Source organism: Molothrus aeneus, chromosome 2 (assembly GCF_037042795.1).
Source record: "Molothrus aeneus isolate 106 chromosome 2, BPBGC_Maene_1.0, whole genome shotgun sequence".
Taxonomy (NCBI): Eukaryota; Metazoa; Chordata; class Aves; order Passeriformes; family Icteridae; genus Molothrus; species Molothrus aeneus.
This window is the reverse complement of record NC_089647.1, coordinates 76,784,560-76,803,474: the sequence shown is the minus strand read 5'-3', so window position 1 is coordinate 76,803,474 and position 18,915 is coordinate 76,784,560. Positions and strand designations below refer to the sequence as shown.

The window sequence follows — 18,915 nt, the reverse complement described above, 5'->3', positions numbered from 1 at the left end:
TTATTATATATTTACATATATATATGTAAATATATATATATATAAATTTATATATATTGCCATAGCAAGAGCTGTATCTTATCAAATACTGAGTATTACTGATTGTTGTCTGTGTGTATCCCACTAAGAAAAGTGAAGAGAAAACTGCCCTCCATTGCTATTGTTCTTTATCAAGTTCATAACTTAGATCACAACATCCATCTATCCATCCATCCCTCCAAAATGAATTATATTTGATTTTTACTTATTGCTACTTAATTTGTACCAGAAGACCATTTTGGCAGGAAATACTTTCCTGAACTGAATATAGTTGACAATGTTGTTTCAAATTACTGGGCACCCTCATCAGCTTTGGATGAAGTTTTTAATCAAATCAAAATGGACAACAGAGAAAATGCAAGGAAGATTTCATTAAATAAATTTATTTGTTAAAATAATTTAACTCCAAATACAACTGCTGAGTTTGCATTGAGTTCTATGTACAATTCTTGTTTTATTTGAAACATCAAGGTTTAAACAACTGACATTGTTACAAAACAAACTGTTGCCCCATTTTAAGTTGCCAGTTGTATTAGAGCTCAACAATTAACTGTGAAATACATTAATTCACCCCTAGGAAACTCCAAATCAACAGCGTTAAGTCTGACTCCAGAACCCACTTCAGTCTTTCTTCAAACCCTGATCAAGAATTAACAGATGCACAACAATGCAGATAAAAGCCTCCTGCAGTTGTCAAACATTTGCTTTTGTTGCGGAGTTTCACAATTAAAGCCTTACCAGTGCTTTGATGGCACACTGGTAAAAAAAAAAAAAAAAATTAAAAACAAACATGCATAAAACCCCCCAACCAAATGGCTGACATCTTTAGGTAACATTCTATACAGGAAAGCAAATACCAGTAGTTTTCCCACAGAAAAGTAATGGCAACTGTAGCACTGGGGTTAGGGAGAGGCTAGAATCAGAACAGAAAATGTCATCAAATTTCTTTTCTTGATGCTCTGAAGGGGTGGGCAGGGGGATGGGCACAACAGAAAAAACTCAAACAAAATCCAATGCAAGTTATATACTCTTGATCTGATTCTGGTTTGTTTGCTTTGAATAATTTTTGTGTGTATTTTTAAGGGAAAGAGGAAACAGTTGCTCTATCATAGCTTAAAAGAATAAAAGTTGCAACTTTTTTTTTTAAAAAAAAAACAACAAAACTGGAAAAAATGCTGTCTTTGTAGAAAAGTACAAAGCTCTACAAGAACAGCCAAAGGAAAAGCGGGTCTTTGGAACAAATCATAATATTTTAAGGCATGTTATAAGAAATTTTCAAATACTATAATTGGTAATCCTATCAGGGTACAAATGAAACAGTGACCCAAGACCAGTGATTCCTGCAGGGTGGCCATGCAGCCGCTGAGTGGCTCACCTACCTCCCTTTCTGCTACCCCTATAACTTGAAAAATCTGTCGAGTGCAACTGTCATTGATTCAAGCTCCACTATCTTCACATTAGTGGAAATACAAATAGTGCATAACTACTTCCTCAGAACTATACAATAAAAAACAACACTTACACTTTGCTCCCCCAGCCAAGTTGCATGGTAGCTTACATATGGCCTATGCTTTTGAAAATGTAAGAGTGTAATGAAGAAACAAAACTGGGAGATATTTTCTTTAATATTTCTGTTACAAATTTACTGTGCAATTTTTCCTATATTTAAAGCCCATCTGCTTTATATCATGAACTTCATGTTAGGCTGTTCATACTCTACTTTGTGCCATTTTCTCGGTTGATGAACAATCTGTCAGGTAAGATTTTTAACATCTCTGTAAATAACCTCGCATAACATGCACTTCCAACTCAGTTTGAAATTTGGCTTTGGTTTGCTTTTTTGTGGTTTTTCTTTTTCGAGTGCTTACGCAGTGGATCTCACACTGACAAGCTGTTTTGTGGATGGATTGTGCTGCTTGATTAACCGTTTCCCAATCTAGATATTTGAAACCCTGAAATATCATTGATCCTACATCTCACATCTTGTTTAAGCATGGCAGCTGACACTATGGGCAGGCAGGGAGTGGTAAGAGAACATTCATACCATCTAGTTTAGGCATGTGAGTTCTGTGACTTGGAGGACTAAAGTTAAAAGCCTAAGTTTGCTATACAGTCAATGGAAAGAGGTAGGTGCCTCTAGGAGGGCAATTCAGAGCACCCAAAATGGGCATTCAGATGCCAGAAACAAACGGTGTGCCTATCTCCCTAAGAGAACAAAGTACAGTAACAAAAGCTCTGCAAAGTAGGTGGGAAATGGGCTACATTTACGTTCTAGTAAGGCTTAATGCTCTGTGACATCTAATGCCCTTTGTCACACCGTTGTGGAAAGGTCTTGAAAGATTAAGGGCAGAGTTGGCCAGTTCTCTTCCGTGAAAACGATTTTCTTTAGTTATCATCCAGTGAACTATAAGTCAAATGTTAAGGATATTTATGTATGGAAATCTGCAAAGTGTTTTCTACTCCAGTGTCCTTTGTGGCAGATGAGAGCGCTTTTAGGAAGTTCTGCAGATGGAGGCAAAACTCTCGAACCTAACTCCAATTACAGCATTTCTAAGGGCCATATACACACACACATACACACTCAACACACACACACACAGCCCAGCACCCCTATTTTCACTCATTTAAACACAAGGAACTACACTGTTACTGCACAAGATTTAAAAACTAATAAACGCATGGTGTTATTTAGACCACAGGCTCAGTGACTGTATTTTATGGCCAATTTTACCTATAAAAGATCCAGCTCAAGACAATCTCTCCAGCATTTAAAATCTAAACATTGCGATTGAAAACTTTTCTATACTTTGATTGTAAGACTTTGAAATAGGTATTTCTGTGCCATTAGTCATGCAAATGATAAATACTTCACTGCTATGAAACTAGCAAGTCAGAGCTCGAGCATCCTTTCCAAATAAAATATTTGCTCCCACCATTAAACACTCCAATAATTGGGGCAACCTTTGAATAGTGTGTCAGGCAATTAAAGAGCCATTTCCACACTCACCTAAGGAATTACAACTGTAACTATTTCACCTCTGAACCAAATGATTTTACATGGTTATTCAATTTAAGTTTTCAACATTAAAGCTATCAAATAGCAAACTGGATTTTCAAATGTTAGTTTGGGATCACACCAGAGAATGTAGCCCTTAAAGGCAAGAAAAACTGTTGTCTTTAACAAACTAAAAAATGTAGGATGTTCATACTGTCCCACGAGGTTTCTGCAGAAGGGAACATATGGATGAAACATGGCTTAATTTTCCTTACAAGATGGTACTAGTTAATCTATTAAATTGTTCCTTGTTAGTAAGGCTCAGCAATTTTTTGTTTTTCATCACAGTTGCTTCCTCCTGGTTCAGTAAAGTGAAAATAAAGATGCTTCCTGCTTTGTAAACAGAGGGTTTGTTTGGCTTTTTGTAGACCAAAACCTGAAGCGATCCTCCATTTTTGAGCAGCAAAATGAAAGATTTAAAACATTCCAATGCCAGACTGTTTCTTCACCCGTCACTTGTTTCCAGATCTTGCCTCTCGTTTCACACACTGATACAATGTTTTCTATTTCAAGATGTGGGATAAAGTGTAGAAATAATAGCATTGATTTTGAAAAGAATCCAAACTATATGGGTCTCTGGTAGCCTTTTCCTCCAACACTGTCAGAAGTTCTGGTGAAATCAACATAACTGACTGAACAAACTCAGCCACATGTGATAGTGTCCATTCTGAAGCGTGGTAATCAGACACCAAAAGACTTGGGTCTCCTTTTCATCCTTATGCTTGTCCTGAAAGGTCTTCAGAGACATCCTCTCCGCGGCTTTCGTCTCCGTTTCCAAAAGGATTCTGTCCTCTTCGGAAATAGCTGCTGTTGTTGCTGTCTGACGTGACAACACACGTACGTTCGACAGGAACGACCCTGTAGATCAACTGACTGTGCCATAAAATTGCAGGTGCTCAAAGGGGAAAAACGGGTGAGATGTGGTCATTTAACCCAATTATATTCAGAGTCAGTGATTGACTTTCAATGCTCAGCTCTGAGTTAATGTTGCTACTTCACTACAGATGTATTTCAAGTGACCCACAAACCAGGAAGTGAAGTAGACAGTTTTACCACCTTACAAAATTTCTGCAAATTAAGTCCAGGTTAGGTCATTTTTAATGCTATTGTATATTACATGCAGAACAGCATGGATCATCTTTGTCTGGCTGTGCTGCATAGTTCATTTGTCTAACAATTTCCGCAAAGAGCTCATCCACCATTGTTTTACTTTTAGCAGAGGTCTCCATAAAGGGGCAGCCCCATTCTTCAGCTAAGGCTCTGCCTTCACTCAATGATACTTCTCTCTCACTTTCCAGGTCCACTTTATTACCAACCAGAATTACTGGCACCTTCTCATACCTACAGTTTAAAACAAAAAACAACAACAATAATTAAATTTTTAAAAATGGCAACATTCTTCAAATAAAAAAAAAAAGGAAGAAAAAAATCTATTTGCAAACACTACAGGCCCAAATGGAAAGAGACATTTGAATGACCTTAAAATTTTACATTTGAAAAAGTGTGTATTTCACATTCTAGCAATTTGTTGCACATCTTGTTCCCCTCAGAGCTTTCAGAGTTCTACAAAAATCATCCTCCCCTGAATTTTCCTTCCTTCCAGGAAACATGCCAGGAATACTTTCACACTACAAAAATGAGGAATATAATACTATTTTCTCTGTTTGCAATCTCCATGTGTAAGAACAGGATGGACATCAAACCCTCCCTTCAACATTACACCCTCCTTCTCCCTGAAGAGGTATTTTGTAACTCCTGCTTGGGATAACGATGCAACACTCTCCCTCCCTTTCAAGAGAACATTTACCTTTGGTCAATATACACAGAACTCTCTGAATAGCAATAAATGAGACACAACCAAAGGGCCAGTAAATGAATTCTGAATTTGAGGAAATGTAGTCCGCTTCAAGTACTGCATACACACATAAGTACTGTTACATAAAAATATGTATTAGATAATACAGAATGTGTATCTCTCCCTTGCAGCATTCACATCATTATGCCAGTTAAACAAGTTGAAGAGACCAAAAAAATCACAATTAAGTTCCAGGCAATACTATCACAGTTCTGCTTCATAATCAACTTGGACAGCACAACAGATCATGTTGCTATGAAGGAATTCTTTACTTTGCACCTCCTTGTGAAAGAATCCTTGCCAAATCTTTTAACAAAACTGAAATGCCTGCCGTTCTTTTTTTTCCACCCTCACATTCATAAACCTTTCTTCAGACATGAAACTAAGTGTTCCATCAGGTTTCAAATTTACATATTTGCCACAGAAAAGAAAAGAGAGAAGAAAACACTGGGCCTATTTCCAAAATACTCTTACACAGGTTTTCTCACAAAAGCAACTAGGACTGAGAGCAAAACCACTCATGACTTTTCAGCCCTCAAACCAGACCTAACAGAAGCAAGATGGTACCTTCTTAACTTAAACCTGAATTTCTCCTTCATATTTTTCTTAGTAGTATTGCTTTGAGTCAAATCACTGGAGTAAGTCTGAACTGTGGACAGACAAAGGACGCAGCTGACACCTGCAGCACCTGAAGATGACACCCTCCTTAAGCCACCTTCTTCATCCCTCCCACCCATCCCCCCTGCCTGCCAGGCAAGGCAGCAGGGCAGCACCGGTGCATCTGCCTCATCTGTTTGAGGGGAACAGCCTGTTTCCCTGTCTGTCCCCACTGTGCACTGGAACAGGTACCTGTGTGCTCCTGCTGCAGGGACAGCGGGCTCCCCCAGAGTCCAAAAGGATAAAAGGCCAATAATGTCTCAAATCACATCAGCAACTCTTACATCACCAGACTAGTATAAAAATTTGTCCAACTATGTCATAAGATGTAGCTGAAATTGTAAACTTTGTTATGCCTCTTTGCTTACTAAGATAATGCCATTTAATCCATAGTCCAGGGCTGTCATCAATAATTGCAGAGAATTCCCCTCACTTTTACCATTTATCATGCCTTCATTTACCATCTGAAGAGATAGAATCCATTTCTCACTCCGTGGATAAGTGTTCAAGCACAATGATATCTTTGGAACACTTGTAAGAGCTAAGCTGCCATTAATAAAGTACCAAAATACATACTAGCACCTTGAAATCTGTCCTCCTGCATTTAAACACAAGATAGCACAGTCTTTAATTACATAAGATGGATGGCATTCAACAGATAAAAAGAAACACTGAATTATTGCCTTATCTTTATTGTTCAGATGCATGTGTCCTATTGTATTTGCTATACAGCATTAAAAAAAATCCTTCAGTGGAAATGGAATCAGGTACACCCTTCACTGCATTACTTTATTTCTGAAGGCCCCGAACTTCCTCTCACCCTCCACTGGCTTGCCCTCTGGTAAAACTGAGAAATTCAAAGCAGGTGCTTGAGAAATGCCCAGTGAAGAAATGGATGAACCAGAATTAAAACACATGATCACTTCTGAGTTTTGTGACATCACTTCAATTGTTGAGAAACATATAAGGAAACACGTACACACTTGTTGCAGACTTATAGTCAGTGCCCCTGAAAAATTCAAGTGCTTAAAAGATTTAGGAATGCTAGAAAAGCTGGGCAACTAAATATCTGAGTGTCTGTATGCTATGAGTACTCAGCACCTGGGAAATGGAGCAGTGCAAACCCTGATGTTTTGTACTAAAGAACAGAAAGAACTGATGAGCTGACAGAAAAGATGTGAAAAGCCTAATTTAATTTATTTGCACAGGACCATCTACGAACTATTAGGTGGAACTGATAGAAGCAATTTTCTGTATTGCTTTTCCTGTTGCATTTACTCAATTCGCTACCAACCTTCATCACTTAAAATGAGATCCTACAGTCAATAGCCTTATTCACCTTATAATTCAGATTCACCCAATAACCAATAACTTTCCAAGACTGAAATGTGTAAGGAAGTGTTTCTGCAAAGCTCTCATTATGTCTCCTTAGCAAAAATAAAGTTGCTCTTGCAGAATACATCCCTGTACTACCTAGATTTTGAGTGGTTAATTTTACAGAAAAAATATATTTTATATATATACATATTCGGTGTGGCACATATTTTAGATTTTTATATATACTTATGCCTGTCTATTATAAATACAATTTATCTTTCTACATAGAAGAGTCAGTGTCTACTACCTAGAATACAGCAAATAATGGAAAAACAGTCCAGGGATACTGAGCAGAAGACTGGCTCTGGTATGAGCTGGACCTAAGTGCTCCAGCTCAGTATCAGTACTGCCAGACCCAAGCTGAGTAGAGGGATTCAGACCAAACTTCTATGTATCATATTCCCCAAGTACCAAGAGGATGATGAACTGCGTGTCTTCATTCAGAGTCCTAAGGGACTTCACATTTTCCAGTTTTGAGTTCTGGTAACACATTGTGGAAAATCTAGCTCTTGCCTAAATCAAACTCTACAACTCTGAAGTTGAAGCTAGCTCTGCACCCTTTACCTCTCAACACTGCCAGAATTTCCTGCCTCAGTATCCTGGGCAATTTCTTTTCTGATGAAAAGAACAGGGGAGATCCCTGGCTCAATGCTTTCCTTACTACAGCTGCTGATCTCACTGGAGGCAATTTCTGCCTGCATCTGGAGACTCCACCTGATACTCAGAGCTTTGACCAGCCAGATGTTGAACACCCACCACTCAGGTGGTGTACAGCAGCACAGGCCCACCAAGAGAAGGGTAGATTCTCAGATATGGGGGAATTATATGATTCTAATGAAATCTGAAGGGAAGAAGGTAATTTCTTCTTCACCCTGTTGAATTTCAACGGCCCAAGAGAAAAATAGGTTCTTCACAAAGGAAAAAACAAATCAAAAAAGAGAGCCACCTTGCAATGTCCAAGAAGCAACGCAGAATCCTTCCATACAACCACAAAAATTAAACATGGGAATTCACAAATCCTTCCTCCAGCAGGATCTAACTTACTCACAAATACTTTTAGCAGAGCAAAAGAGGCTGAAACCCCACCACGCATACTGAAGTCCTGAATCCAGGCTGCTGTTCCCATCACAGGATCTGTGAGAGAGCAGCTCAGCTCACAGTGGGAGCTGGGCAGAAGTTTTGCCTTTTGCTGCAGCCCACCTGCCCCTGCCTGTTCTGTTAGCAATGGAAAAGTGGCACAGTTCTGCTCATTTCTGGAGCAGGAAAATTCAAATTTCTCAGTATGGCTGAAAAGCTTTGAGCAGCACGGATCATTCCTAATGAAAAGCATGAGGAACACCTGAAAATAAGAACTGCTGCTACTTTTGTCAGTATCAAAGAGCACAGTACGTATTCTGGAGCAAATATAGCAGAGCCTGTAAGAAACACTCTCAAAAATGTAGCAGGGGAAGGCTTGACTTTTTAAGACCTCTTCAGGAACAAATTTTGCAAGACCTATTACACGTGTTTGCAGAACACGATTAAAGAACAAGGCACTTCACCCTGTTTAAATGATCTCATTATCTTTAGCTCCAACCTGACAGATACTGAGCAGTGGTGATTCTTGAAGAGGTAGCAGGACTGCAGTCATTTATAGCCCTATGAAAGGCAGCAGTACAGAGTCAAATGCCATCATATCTAGGGTTTCCACTACTGGCAAGGTACAGTCATTGCCCCATAAAAGACAATCAGAATGTGTTTGCTAGTTCTAGATAAATCCAGTGCTAAAACCCACCCCGTTACCCAACTTTAATGAACAGCTGGGACCAATTTACCACAGTAAATCCCTCAGTTTTCCTGAGGATGGACACCACAGCCACATGAAATCAACAAATACACAAACATCAAATGTTTTATGTCCCCCAGTTATACACTACTGACCACACAGCCGTATATATCACACAGCGATAAATATTCCTATATTTTATCTTACCTCACATGGCATACACATCATCCACATTTCTGTTTAGATTACTATGTACACTTTGAATAAAAGCTTAGAACATTTAGAAAGTGTCAAGGTGACTTGACTGGTATGAGAATGATCTTCAGAGACGTTTTCCTTTCCACCTCCAATCCCACCCAAAAAAACATGGGCAATACCTAACTTCTTTTACATGGTACTTCTCAGATTTCTGGTTAGAACTGTCATTGGATAAAGATAAAAACAAAGATGATGTGCAGTGAAAATATAATAAAAATGAAGATTGAAACAGCGAGAATTTAAAACAAAACCTCCAAACATGCCAAGGCTAATAAACTGATCTGATTCCTTTAAACAGTGGTAGAGTTGCCCAGTTCCCCTGCACTCTGTGCGTGTGTGAGTTGTAGTAGTCAGTACAGAAAAATGTACAAACAGGTTCCTGTTTTCTAATGTCACCTTCTGGAAGTGGTGTCTCTTTTCTAAGATTTTTTTTCCTGAGTTTCATATCAGACCCAAATATTTTCAACCAAATCATTCAGTGTAATAAAAACATACCAAGATAATATCATGTATTCCTAAAGACTATTTTTTATAACAAGTTTAAGTCCTGTTGAAGTTTTTGGAAAGATGCATGATGACAGCTTTATATGATAAAAACTGGGACCACTGAAATACAAAAGGTATCTATACAGGATAACTATTACTAATAATCAAAAGGAGTCTCCAGTACTAAATCTCCTTTATTACCTTCTATCTCCAGTACTAACTCTCCTTTATTACCTCCTACACACAGGGCATCTTTCTCTTTTTTTTTTAAATCCATTTCTGTCACTTTTGATAGTATTTAAAACAGGAAATTAATTTAAGGGATAAGGATATTAGTGTTGAAAATGAATCAAATATATCAAAAATCAATAAAAAAGAACTGTTCTTCAATTTAGACTTACAAAAAATTTGTGGTATGAATCTTCCCAAAATACACAGCAAAAGAATTATGGGTATTATGAAATAAAGTACCAGAAATGATAGTTAAATCTATTAGGTTATTTACAAATCCACACTAAATATAACTAAATATACTTTTGTAATGTAACTTGCAAACTTTGATTGCCTTCAGTAAAATCTGTCATAACTTTAATAAGCAGTTTCCTCATCTAGAGGAAGAACATATTCCAAGTGTAACTATCAAGAATTTTTCTAATCCCTTTCACATAATTACTTGGATATTTAATGCAGAATCCTTGATAATTTAAACTCACATCAGATATAGAGGATAAGAAAAGGCACCGAGAGTTCCCGAGCTTGATTCTGAGCATCTTAAACACCAGGATGAGAGGAAGCAATACCACGGAATTTTCAAGGAGAAAACCATCTTCAACCTGTCCTGAAATTACCAATTCTTGAACCAAGCAGCAGGAAAAAAAATGTTGCATATATACACACACACACTTCTGAAGCTATTACTACCTTAAGACACCCAGACAGAGGAGACATCTCACTTTTACCAAACCCCTATTCTTTGTATTTTGGTAGCTTTAAAAACTGCAGCTATTAGGGGGTTATTGTGCAGAATTATGTTTCCATAGACTCCTGCAAATGGACACCAATAAAGACATGGCAACACCAGTACACATGTATAAATGTGTCAGAGAGATACTCAAATCTAAACAAAGGTAGGTTTCTGCAAAGTTTGAGCGCTTTTCCCTCTAATGGAAATTATTACAGCTTCTCAGGCAAAACCACACAGAACAGCTGTAAAACTCCCACGATTCTGCTGCAAACAAGTCATTCCAGTTTACTAATTAATTGCATTTAATATTCAGTTTTGTAAGCTGATTTAATTTAACTCCCAACTAAAAAAATAGTCTTAAAATAATTTTTATAAATGAGTAGATGTTAAAGAGTTTATTGGAAGTCCCACTGCAATTAGGTGGCTGAGTCATGAATCAGTTTGCTATAAAGAACAGTGTATGGCCTAATTGCAGGACTGGGATCTAACATTTTATTCTAGGCTTTGACATGAACTCCTTACATAGCCTTTGGGAAAAGAAAACTCTTCAGATGGATAGATTGAGGTATATAAAGTCATGATAATTGTACTTACTCATAGGACAGCAAATTAAATAATAATTGCAAAACAACTTGGGAGGATAATATTAGAATAATAAATAACACCACACCATATCACTTTTGAAAAGGCTTCAGAAACTTTGTTCTTGTACATGAAACTTTCTGGAAATAATCCCCTCAGTTTAAATAAAATACTTTAAAGCCAATTCAGTTCTGTGGGTGTTAGAGCTGGCTTCACTTGCCAATTTGGCTCACCATTGGTGCTGTGCTTGTAAGAAATTAAGAGGAAATAGTTCCAAGCCAAAGCCCAAGAAACAACAACCAACCACAGCATGCAGAAGCACTATAAATATCTGCTTCCCAACTCTCACAATAAGCACTTTTCAACCAAAGCACTTGCACACATTATTCCTAGGCAGCTTACAGCTGAGACCTTCCAAGGGACTAGAACCATGGATTGCACAACCCAACACACATACTCAAAGGCCATGCAGTAAACCTGCATTCCCTGCTGCAACAGATGTAACAGGATGATGCACATCATCTCTGTATGAAGGACACCAAAGATCTTTACAGGTCATTTCCATTCACTTCAGAGAGAAATTCTTATCTACAGAGGATTTTCTGCAACTAAGATTCCGTAGAAGAACTAGAATAACAATAAACTCCTTCCATGTTTTCAGCCTGCTTCTGCAAGTCACTACAGATAGAGCCTACTTTTAGCTCTCCCTCCAGCTTTTTAAGATAAAATGTCAAGAGCAACTGAAAATTCAAAGGTCTATCGACATATCTTAAGGCTTCGCTAGTCACTAAAGTAAGTCCTAAAAATATATCCCTGATCATTAAGATGTTAGGGAGACATTTTCTCATTAAGTTTGCAGAACTCCATGAATGTTTAAACTATGTCCCATGACACTGTTCCCCTCAAAGTAAGGCTGTGGCACAGGTGAAGGAAATCAGCTTTCTGAGTGCTGGGGATGACAAGGAGCCTATGACACAAGTAGCTTCAGTTCTCATCTACTGCCATTTCAGATGCTCTAAAGTCTTCACAAACAAGAGGTTCTTTTTCACCTTAAAAAGGACACTTCTCCCTAGTATCTATTATTAAAATTCACAGCTAACACTGAAGTCTATTATCAAGACTGAAGACACTCTAAGGGATATATAAAATCTACCTTCTTAGCAGCAGGTTTGCTGGGAGCATATCCAAACAAGATTTTAATCCTTGAGTTCCCTCTCTATGCCAATCAAAATCCTCATCTTCACAACTGAGCATCAACATCATCTTGTTGAAATCCTGAAATGCTTGGCACATTTAGCAACTCAGAAACACTGGAATTTTCAAATGGGAATTTTCTGTTCCTTGGTTTAGCTTAAGAAGCAATAACCACAAGTAAAGACAAAGCAAATGTTGTACCTGGCTGTTTCCAATGTGACTAATGCCCTTGTTTCTAAAAGCAACAAGAAAATCAGAATGTCCTACAAATCTGAGATTCTCACAGCTGCAGCAATTTCATCTAGCTCCTGTTTCTCTACTCAGTTCATACTGAAAGAAGTCTAATTGTCAAGAAAACTATTAACAGATTATGAGGCATGTTATAGTTGCTTAAATACAAAAAAGTTATTGCTCAAAAAATTTCCAGACATTAAAGCTGAGCACCTAATTTTTTAAAAAAATTACTGCTACTAGCTGTAGGAATAGCCCAACATCCTGAAAATTGGGCCTCACATTTCAGTATTTAAGCTTTGCATCCATAATTGAAAATTATTCTTAATAATCATATTAGTTTTCTTACCCTGAATATTTTTAAGCCATATCCATGCTAATATACTAATGTTTATTCCAACACAATGAGCATGACTGGATAGGTCAACTATCTACCAATAGTGCAACATATAGAAGATTCTAAAATTAAAGAGACTACCATCTATCTTTTATTTGTATATTGAAGTCTCAAAAAATACATTTCTTTTAAATGACAACTCTTTTCAGACATAACCACTTATAATTAAATTTTATCCTCAATGTCTTAGAGCAAAACCATTAAGCATCAAGCAAGAGGAACGCTGAAATGTGATTTAAGAGATGTGGGTTCAGTTTCACACCCTGTTACAGACCACCTGTGCAATTTCTGGCAAGTCCCTTGAACTCTGTACCTCTGCTCTCCATCCGAAGAAAAGAGTTGTCAGCTTTAACCTCTGTTGCCTATGGCACATAAACACTTCTGAGGTCTTCCATCCTTAGTGATGGAAGCAATCTGAACATCTTGAAGCATGCAGTAGCAGTTTTGCTTGCTCTTCAACTGAAAAAGCACCCTGCATCCCAGCTATTCTCAGCAGTGAGCTGTGAACACCACAAAATTTCGAGATTTCTTTACAAGTATTAGGAACGTTAGGGCAGATTCTGTGCCAACATCAAACCTGTCAGCAGCAAGAATAAAGCTGGTGGATTAGGTATGCCTTGAAGCAGGAACACCAGCTTTGGGGTCAAAGTCAAGGTTATTATCCCACTTCAACACCTCCAACTTGAGCAGAAACTGCAAAGGCTCACAATACCTTCAAACATACGATGACATTGAGGGATTTCTCCTTCTCCTTGCTCCTCTGTACAAAACTCTAGCAGGTCATAAAACCTGCCTGTTCTGGTGATGTGGGACTGAATAGGTGCCTTTACAAAGGCAGTGAAAAATGCAGATATCTGTTAAAAGCAATGTGAGCCCCTTGCACATCGTACAAATCTATGGATTCCAATTGTTCTACAGTTTGAAGTTATTACATTGTTGTGTTCAAACAACAGTGATCCTAAAATGCATTACTATTTATCTATCAATACATACTTTGTCACAAGAAATTTCTCTCAGAAGCATATCTTCATGTGCAAATGTTTAGATAAACTACTGTAATATTTTAAAATATACTGTAAACTTCCTGTACAAGCAAACACTGACAAAGGTGAGGGAGGAGAAAGAAAGGCACCAAAGAGATTTGTACCAATTCAGACATATCAAAGTTTATGCAAGTAGCTCAGCTACAAAAAAAATAAAATCTTTGCAACAAAATACTGTTAACAATCCTCCTGAAAAAGCTGAAACAGCATCCAGACTTTCTATAAAGTGCAGAGTGTGTAAAGCAATTTATGAGTACAATGGTAGGTCTAGTTTCTTACAGTCTATCAATGCTGCTATCTAAAGCTCTAGTTTTTCCTTCTGCCTACAACTTTTCCCCTCACCATTCTCCAGTCCATAAATAGCATTAAGCATGTGCCAGTTTCTTCCATATAGCAGCGACAGTGTGTCTTTCCCACCAACAATTCTGACAGAACTTAATCATTATTTAGATTTCTAATTTGTTCCAGATGTTGATCTGGGCAGGAAGGGGCCTTGGGAAGTCTCCAGTCCAACCCCTGCTCAGAGCAAGGTCAGCCAGGAAATCTCAACCAGCTTCCTCAGGGCCATGCACAGCTCAGTCCTGAAAACTTCCAAGGACAGGCTTTCCATGATCTCTCTGGGAATTTGTCCTAATGTTTAATTTAGTTTAACTGTGCTGCAGAATTCAAAACTTACTGGCAGGTAATGGAGGAAGATGAGACAAGCGGACAACTGAGTTGCATAATGCTTGTTTACATAGAAAATGGGCTGAGAAACAAATGACAAAGTTACATAAATATTTATAGCTATTCATTTATGTAGAGGAAGTGATAATCATACTTACAGTCTTGAGATAGACATATATCTCAGAATTTTGAAAGCAAAATGAACTAACCAGATTTTGCAGAATTAACTGAAGCTCAAGCATAAGTTAATGACAACTTCAAACTCTTCATCCTTGTTTATTTAAACTATAAAATGGAAACATTTAGTGGATACATAAAGTAAAAATAGCAAAAAGTAGTGAAATTCATATGCATTTTAAAAGAGCCAGAACACCATAGTGCTCTAAAGTATTAGTTCACTCTTCAAAGCCAACACACTCTTATATTACTTTAACCAATTTATAATCACTGATAAAAATTCCACTGCAAAACTTGTTTAAACTATTCTAATGAGATTTTCTCTAGCTCATTAAAATTACACTTTTACAGTCTTCAAGAATAGGTCTAACAATTAATTCAAAACCTTCTTAGTAGCATCACCCACTTCCAAAGGATTACAGTTCAGCAACAATCATGTTGTCCTGTCCAGTCAGAACCTCAGGCAAAGAAACAGTTTCTCTTCCATTTCGAGGTAAGAACCTATTACTCCAAAAAGTCTGTCCTCCTGACTTTTGGCATTACCCAGATCTGGCCCCTGAAATGCAAGCCTTGCTCACAAAACTGATCTCTGATAATTTGACTGCCACAGTCTAGTCTGCAGAATCAAGCATTACATATTGATACAAACTGCAGAGGCTTTTATTTATTTGCTTTTTCAAGAATTTGACTGTTTGCAATGAACCTAGCTGCAGGTCACTAAAACTCAAAAAGTAAAACAAAAATAACAGGGTTAATTGGCAAACAACCTGGCCTGGATTTCTGCTCTTTCATCAGTCCCTAAGTAGAAGCTAAGGCAGGTAGATACTGGAGTTTTTATGATACTGCATAGCCTGAAAAGAATTTGGGTGTCTAGTTCAAAGCAGAGACTTTCGTTGCCCTAGAAACTAAAGAAGAATACAGCTTAATGTCCTTCAGGCTAATAAAAATATTCTACAATGCACATAAAAAAAACTTAGCAAAAAAATGCTCTGTTGAGACAGATCTTCCTCACAATGGTACAATTAGGGTGGAACTCTGCATACTTTTCAGAAGATGGACTACTTTACAGAAACTCTAAGCAAGTGACCACTCTGATACAGTGAAAAAATTCAGGACAAAACAGTATAAAATGCATTTTCTCTTTTACTGCAGAAATACTACTCTTATTTCAGTTCCTTTTGACCATAGTCAAACCCTCCTCTACCAACAAAGTAAAAATCCAAGGCCTTGATGAGTATCACGAGCAGATGCTCTGAAAGCCTCTTCACTACTGCCAAGTTTCTACTAGAACATTTTATTTTCTACTTGGTAAGCAAAATCATTCTGCCATGACTTCAGAAAGTTGGTGGCCCTTACCTTACAGAACAATTTATCTAATTACCATATGCCTACTATAAATAATTGGAATGTTAGACTAAACAGAGCACCAAGAAGGTTTTATTCTCCACAGGTTTAAGAAGTTAGCTCCATCTTCAACACCTCAACTTTCTCTCTCCAGAAACTGTATCCAAAAAGTGTATATAATCTTGTTAAATGAAACTGTTTCCATATCTAAAGATGAACAGACCAAAATAAGAGCTTCAGAAGTGCCAGAATTTTTTGTTTGTTACTTGTTTGTTCTTATTAAAATAAATCCTGGTTCATCTTCAAATACAAAATACTGCCTCCCAACATACTACCTTTAAATGGAATAAAGATAAATATAGAGAACAATTTCTTGATAACTTCCCTACTATCTTGAGCATAAACTTCAGAAATAATTTTCTTAGGAGATTTTTTCATTCTTTCTACAATAGGACGGGTACCAATTAAAGAAAAACAACAGACTACTTCATTCTGAATCAGTGTTGTGAATATAATCCATTTGAATATCCAGACATTTCTTAGTAAGAACTTGTTTATAAGATGACATTAAATATAGGGTACCTGGTAAAACAGTGAAATGTAAACATTTTACCTTTTCTCACATACATAGATGTATGTGAGAAATGTATGAATATCTCAAATCTAATATTTGATTAACTATCAAAATGAAGCCATCTAGAATGAGGAACTCAGATATAGTCATCATCTCAGATGTCGAGCTATTTATATTTTAACTACTGTATAAATGCTAATTTCCTTGGGTCTACTCTAGGTTATAAAAAGCTCCTCTTTCCCAGAAGAGTTTTACTAACCTGTCTGACAGCCATTTCATTGTCCATGAAGACACTCCGTGGCAGCCAGTCAAGCCTGCAGTGGTTTTATCTTGTACCTGTTAACGCTACCAGCAAGGTTGGCCCCTGGGACTCCACCACCACCACGCTGCTGCACCTCTGGGGACGTGGGCACCTTGGTTGTGCCCAGGCTGTGTCAGCAGCACCGGGGTCAGAGCCCAGGGCTCTGGCTGCCAGCATCCCTTGGGCAGCAGAGCGGCTCCGCGCTGGCGCTCTGCCGTGGCCGTGTGCCGGCCCATGGCCGCTGTCACCCAGAGACGGGGAGGGCAGAAAGAGCAACCCATGCAACCCATGTGAGAGAGGGAAACAGAACAAAATCAGTGCATATGTTTCTTACTGACACAATTTTTTTTTCAGAGGAAAACACAAACAAGCCAGGCAAACCTAAGAAATTTCTTTAAAATGCTGCGAATTCCCACATGGATGCCAATTTTCATATTGCTCAAATTAGGTATGAGACAAACAGTGTGGCTTTACACTGGTTTAAACAAATTTGTTCAGAAGCAATTTGGTGAAATAATTTTCACATGTAGACAAAGCCTATTTTAATTTTTTTAAACAGAAGATGACTGCAGAACCTGATAGAATTCATTCATTACTTTTTTCCTTTTATCCTGAGTCCTGACCCCAGATGGCTAAAAGACTGAAACCTCTTGTGTACATGTATGCATATGTTTGTGTGTACATACATTTTAACTGTCTCTCTTTCCGAGCAAACTTAATTTTAGAAAAGCCCATGTACTTAATTTTATTCCAAGAAACAAAATATTACCCCAATATTTACATGTCTATTTGACACATTTTAGGTACAGATATGATGGTAATTTCTATACTTAACCTTCTAAAGTAACAGTAAGAAAATATTAGAAAAATATTGAAACATTTGAAAAAGAAGGTTTTCTTTTAAGAAAGAGATTATGTTTAAAGGTACTGTACACACATCCCCGTGTCCATTACACCTTCTTCACTGAATCACTAATTAGTAACTAGAATTTCCTGAAAATAGTTCATTAATTATTTTTTCCACATTAAGTTGTCCTATTCAGAAAGGCCATTCCAATTAATCTGAAGGTGTGTGCAGAGGTGTGAAGCCTAGACTGTTCCCAGTCCTTTTAATCTAACCACATTTCTTGCTGACAGACAAAGTCTTTCAAAGCAAGCGTTTTGATAATTTCTTGGAGGAGACTGCAAACTTCAATTACCAGACTAATTATCCCAGCTAGGAAGGCAATACAATTGCTTAATTTTAGAGTAATGATGGACTTTCAAGGTGTGCCTTCTCAGCTTTCATCCAAGGCTGAGCTCACCATTGTCCCTCTCTGGCAGATGAAGCTACCAAAATGGCAGTCACTATTTCTGACTAAAAACCATCTGGAGGAGACTTCAAGATTCCCTCAGTTATGTGATTTCACACCTTTAGGTTATTTGTTTTCTTTTTTGAATAGACTAATTTAAAAAATGATGCTTTTCTCTTTTTTTTATTTTTTACCAAATATAGTTCTTGAGAAAAAAATAGAAAAGGCAATATCTTGCAATAAATCGCAGCAGTTATATTGAATGACCAAATTCTTGAGGAGCCATGGAAATAAAATATTCTCTTTTTTCAAAAATCATACTTCTTTCCTCTGTAGAGCCTACAATGCAGCAAATCTTTCCAGAGGTGAAAACTTTGTAAACACAGGGTTGTTTCTTTTTCTCCAATGTGTCCTTGTCAAGTCTAGAGACACATTAGTAAGTCCTGCAATTCATAGCTTCTGCCTTCCCTCTTCCTTAAGTTCCAGAGCAATTTGGACATTTTAAGTTCAAGTACTCCAATGGTAGCTTTCAGTATATTTTGTTTTCCTTTCCATACCAGAGTTTCATTGTAAACTTTGGTAGGTAAAACCTGAATTGCACGGATTTGTTCAGAGTTACTAAAGTACCCAAGATGAAGCAGCCTGGATAAACCACCTT

General features: G+C 37.5%; 1 protein-coding gene across 1 annotated transcript in view; it reads right to left on the bottom strand.

Annotated features, from left to right (window-relative positions):
* Positions 1 to 406: 406 nt before the first annotated feature.
* RAP2A (RAP2A, member of RAS oncogene family) overlaps positions 407 to 18,915 on the bottom strand; it is a 30,981-nt gene continuing 12,472 nt past the window's right edge. Inside the window, exon 2 of the mRNA XM_066545126.1 lies at positions 407 to 4,435. Coding sequence (XP_066401223.1) covers positions 4,198 to 4,435 — 238 coding nt within the window. The 3' untranslated portion in view covers positions 407 to 4,197. The remainder of the gene's footprint in view (positions 4,436 to 18,915) is intronic.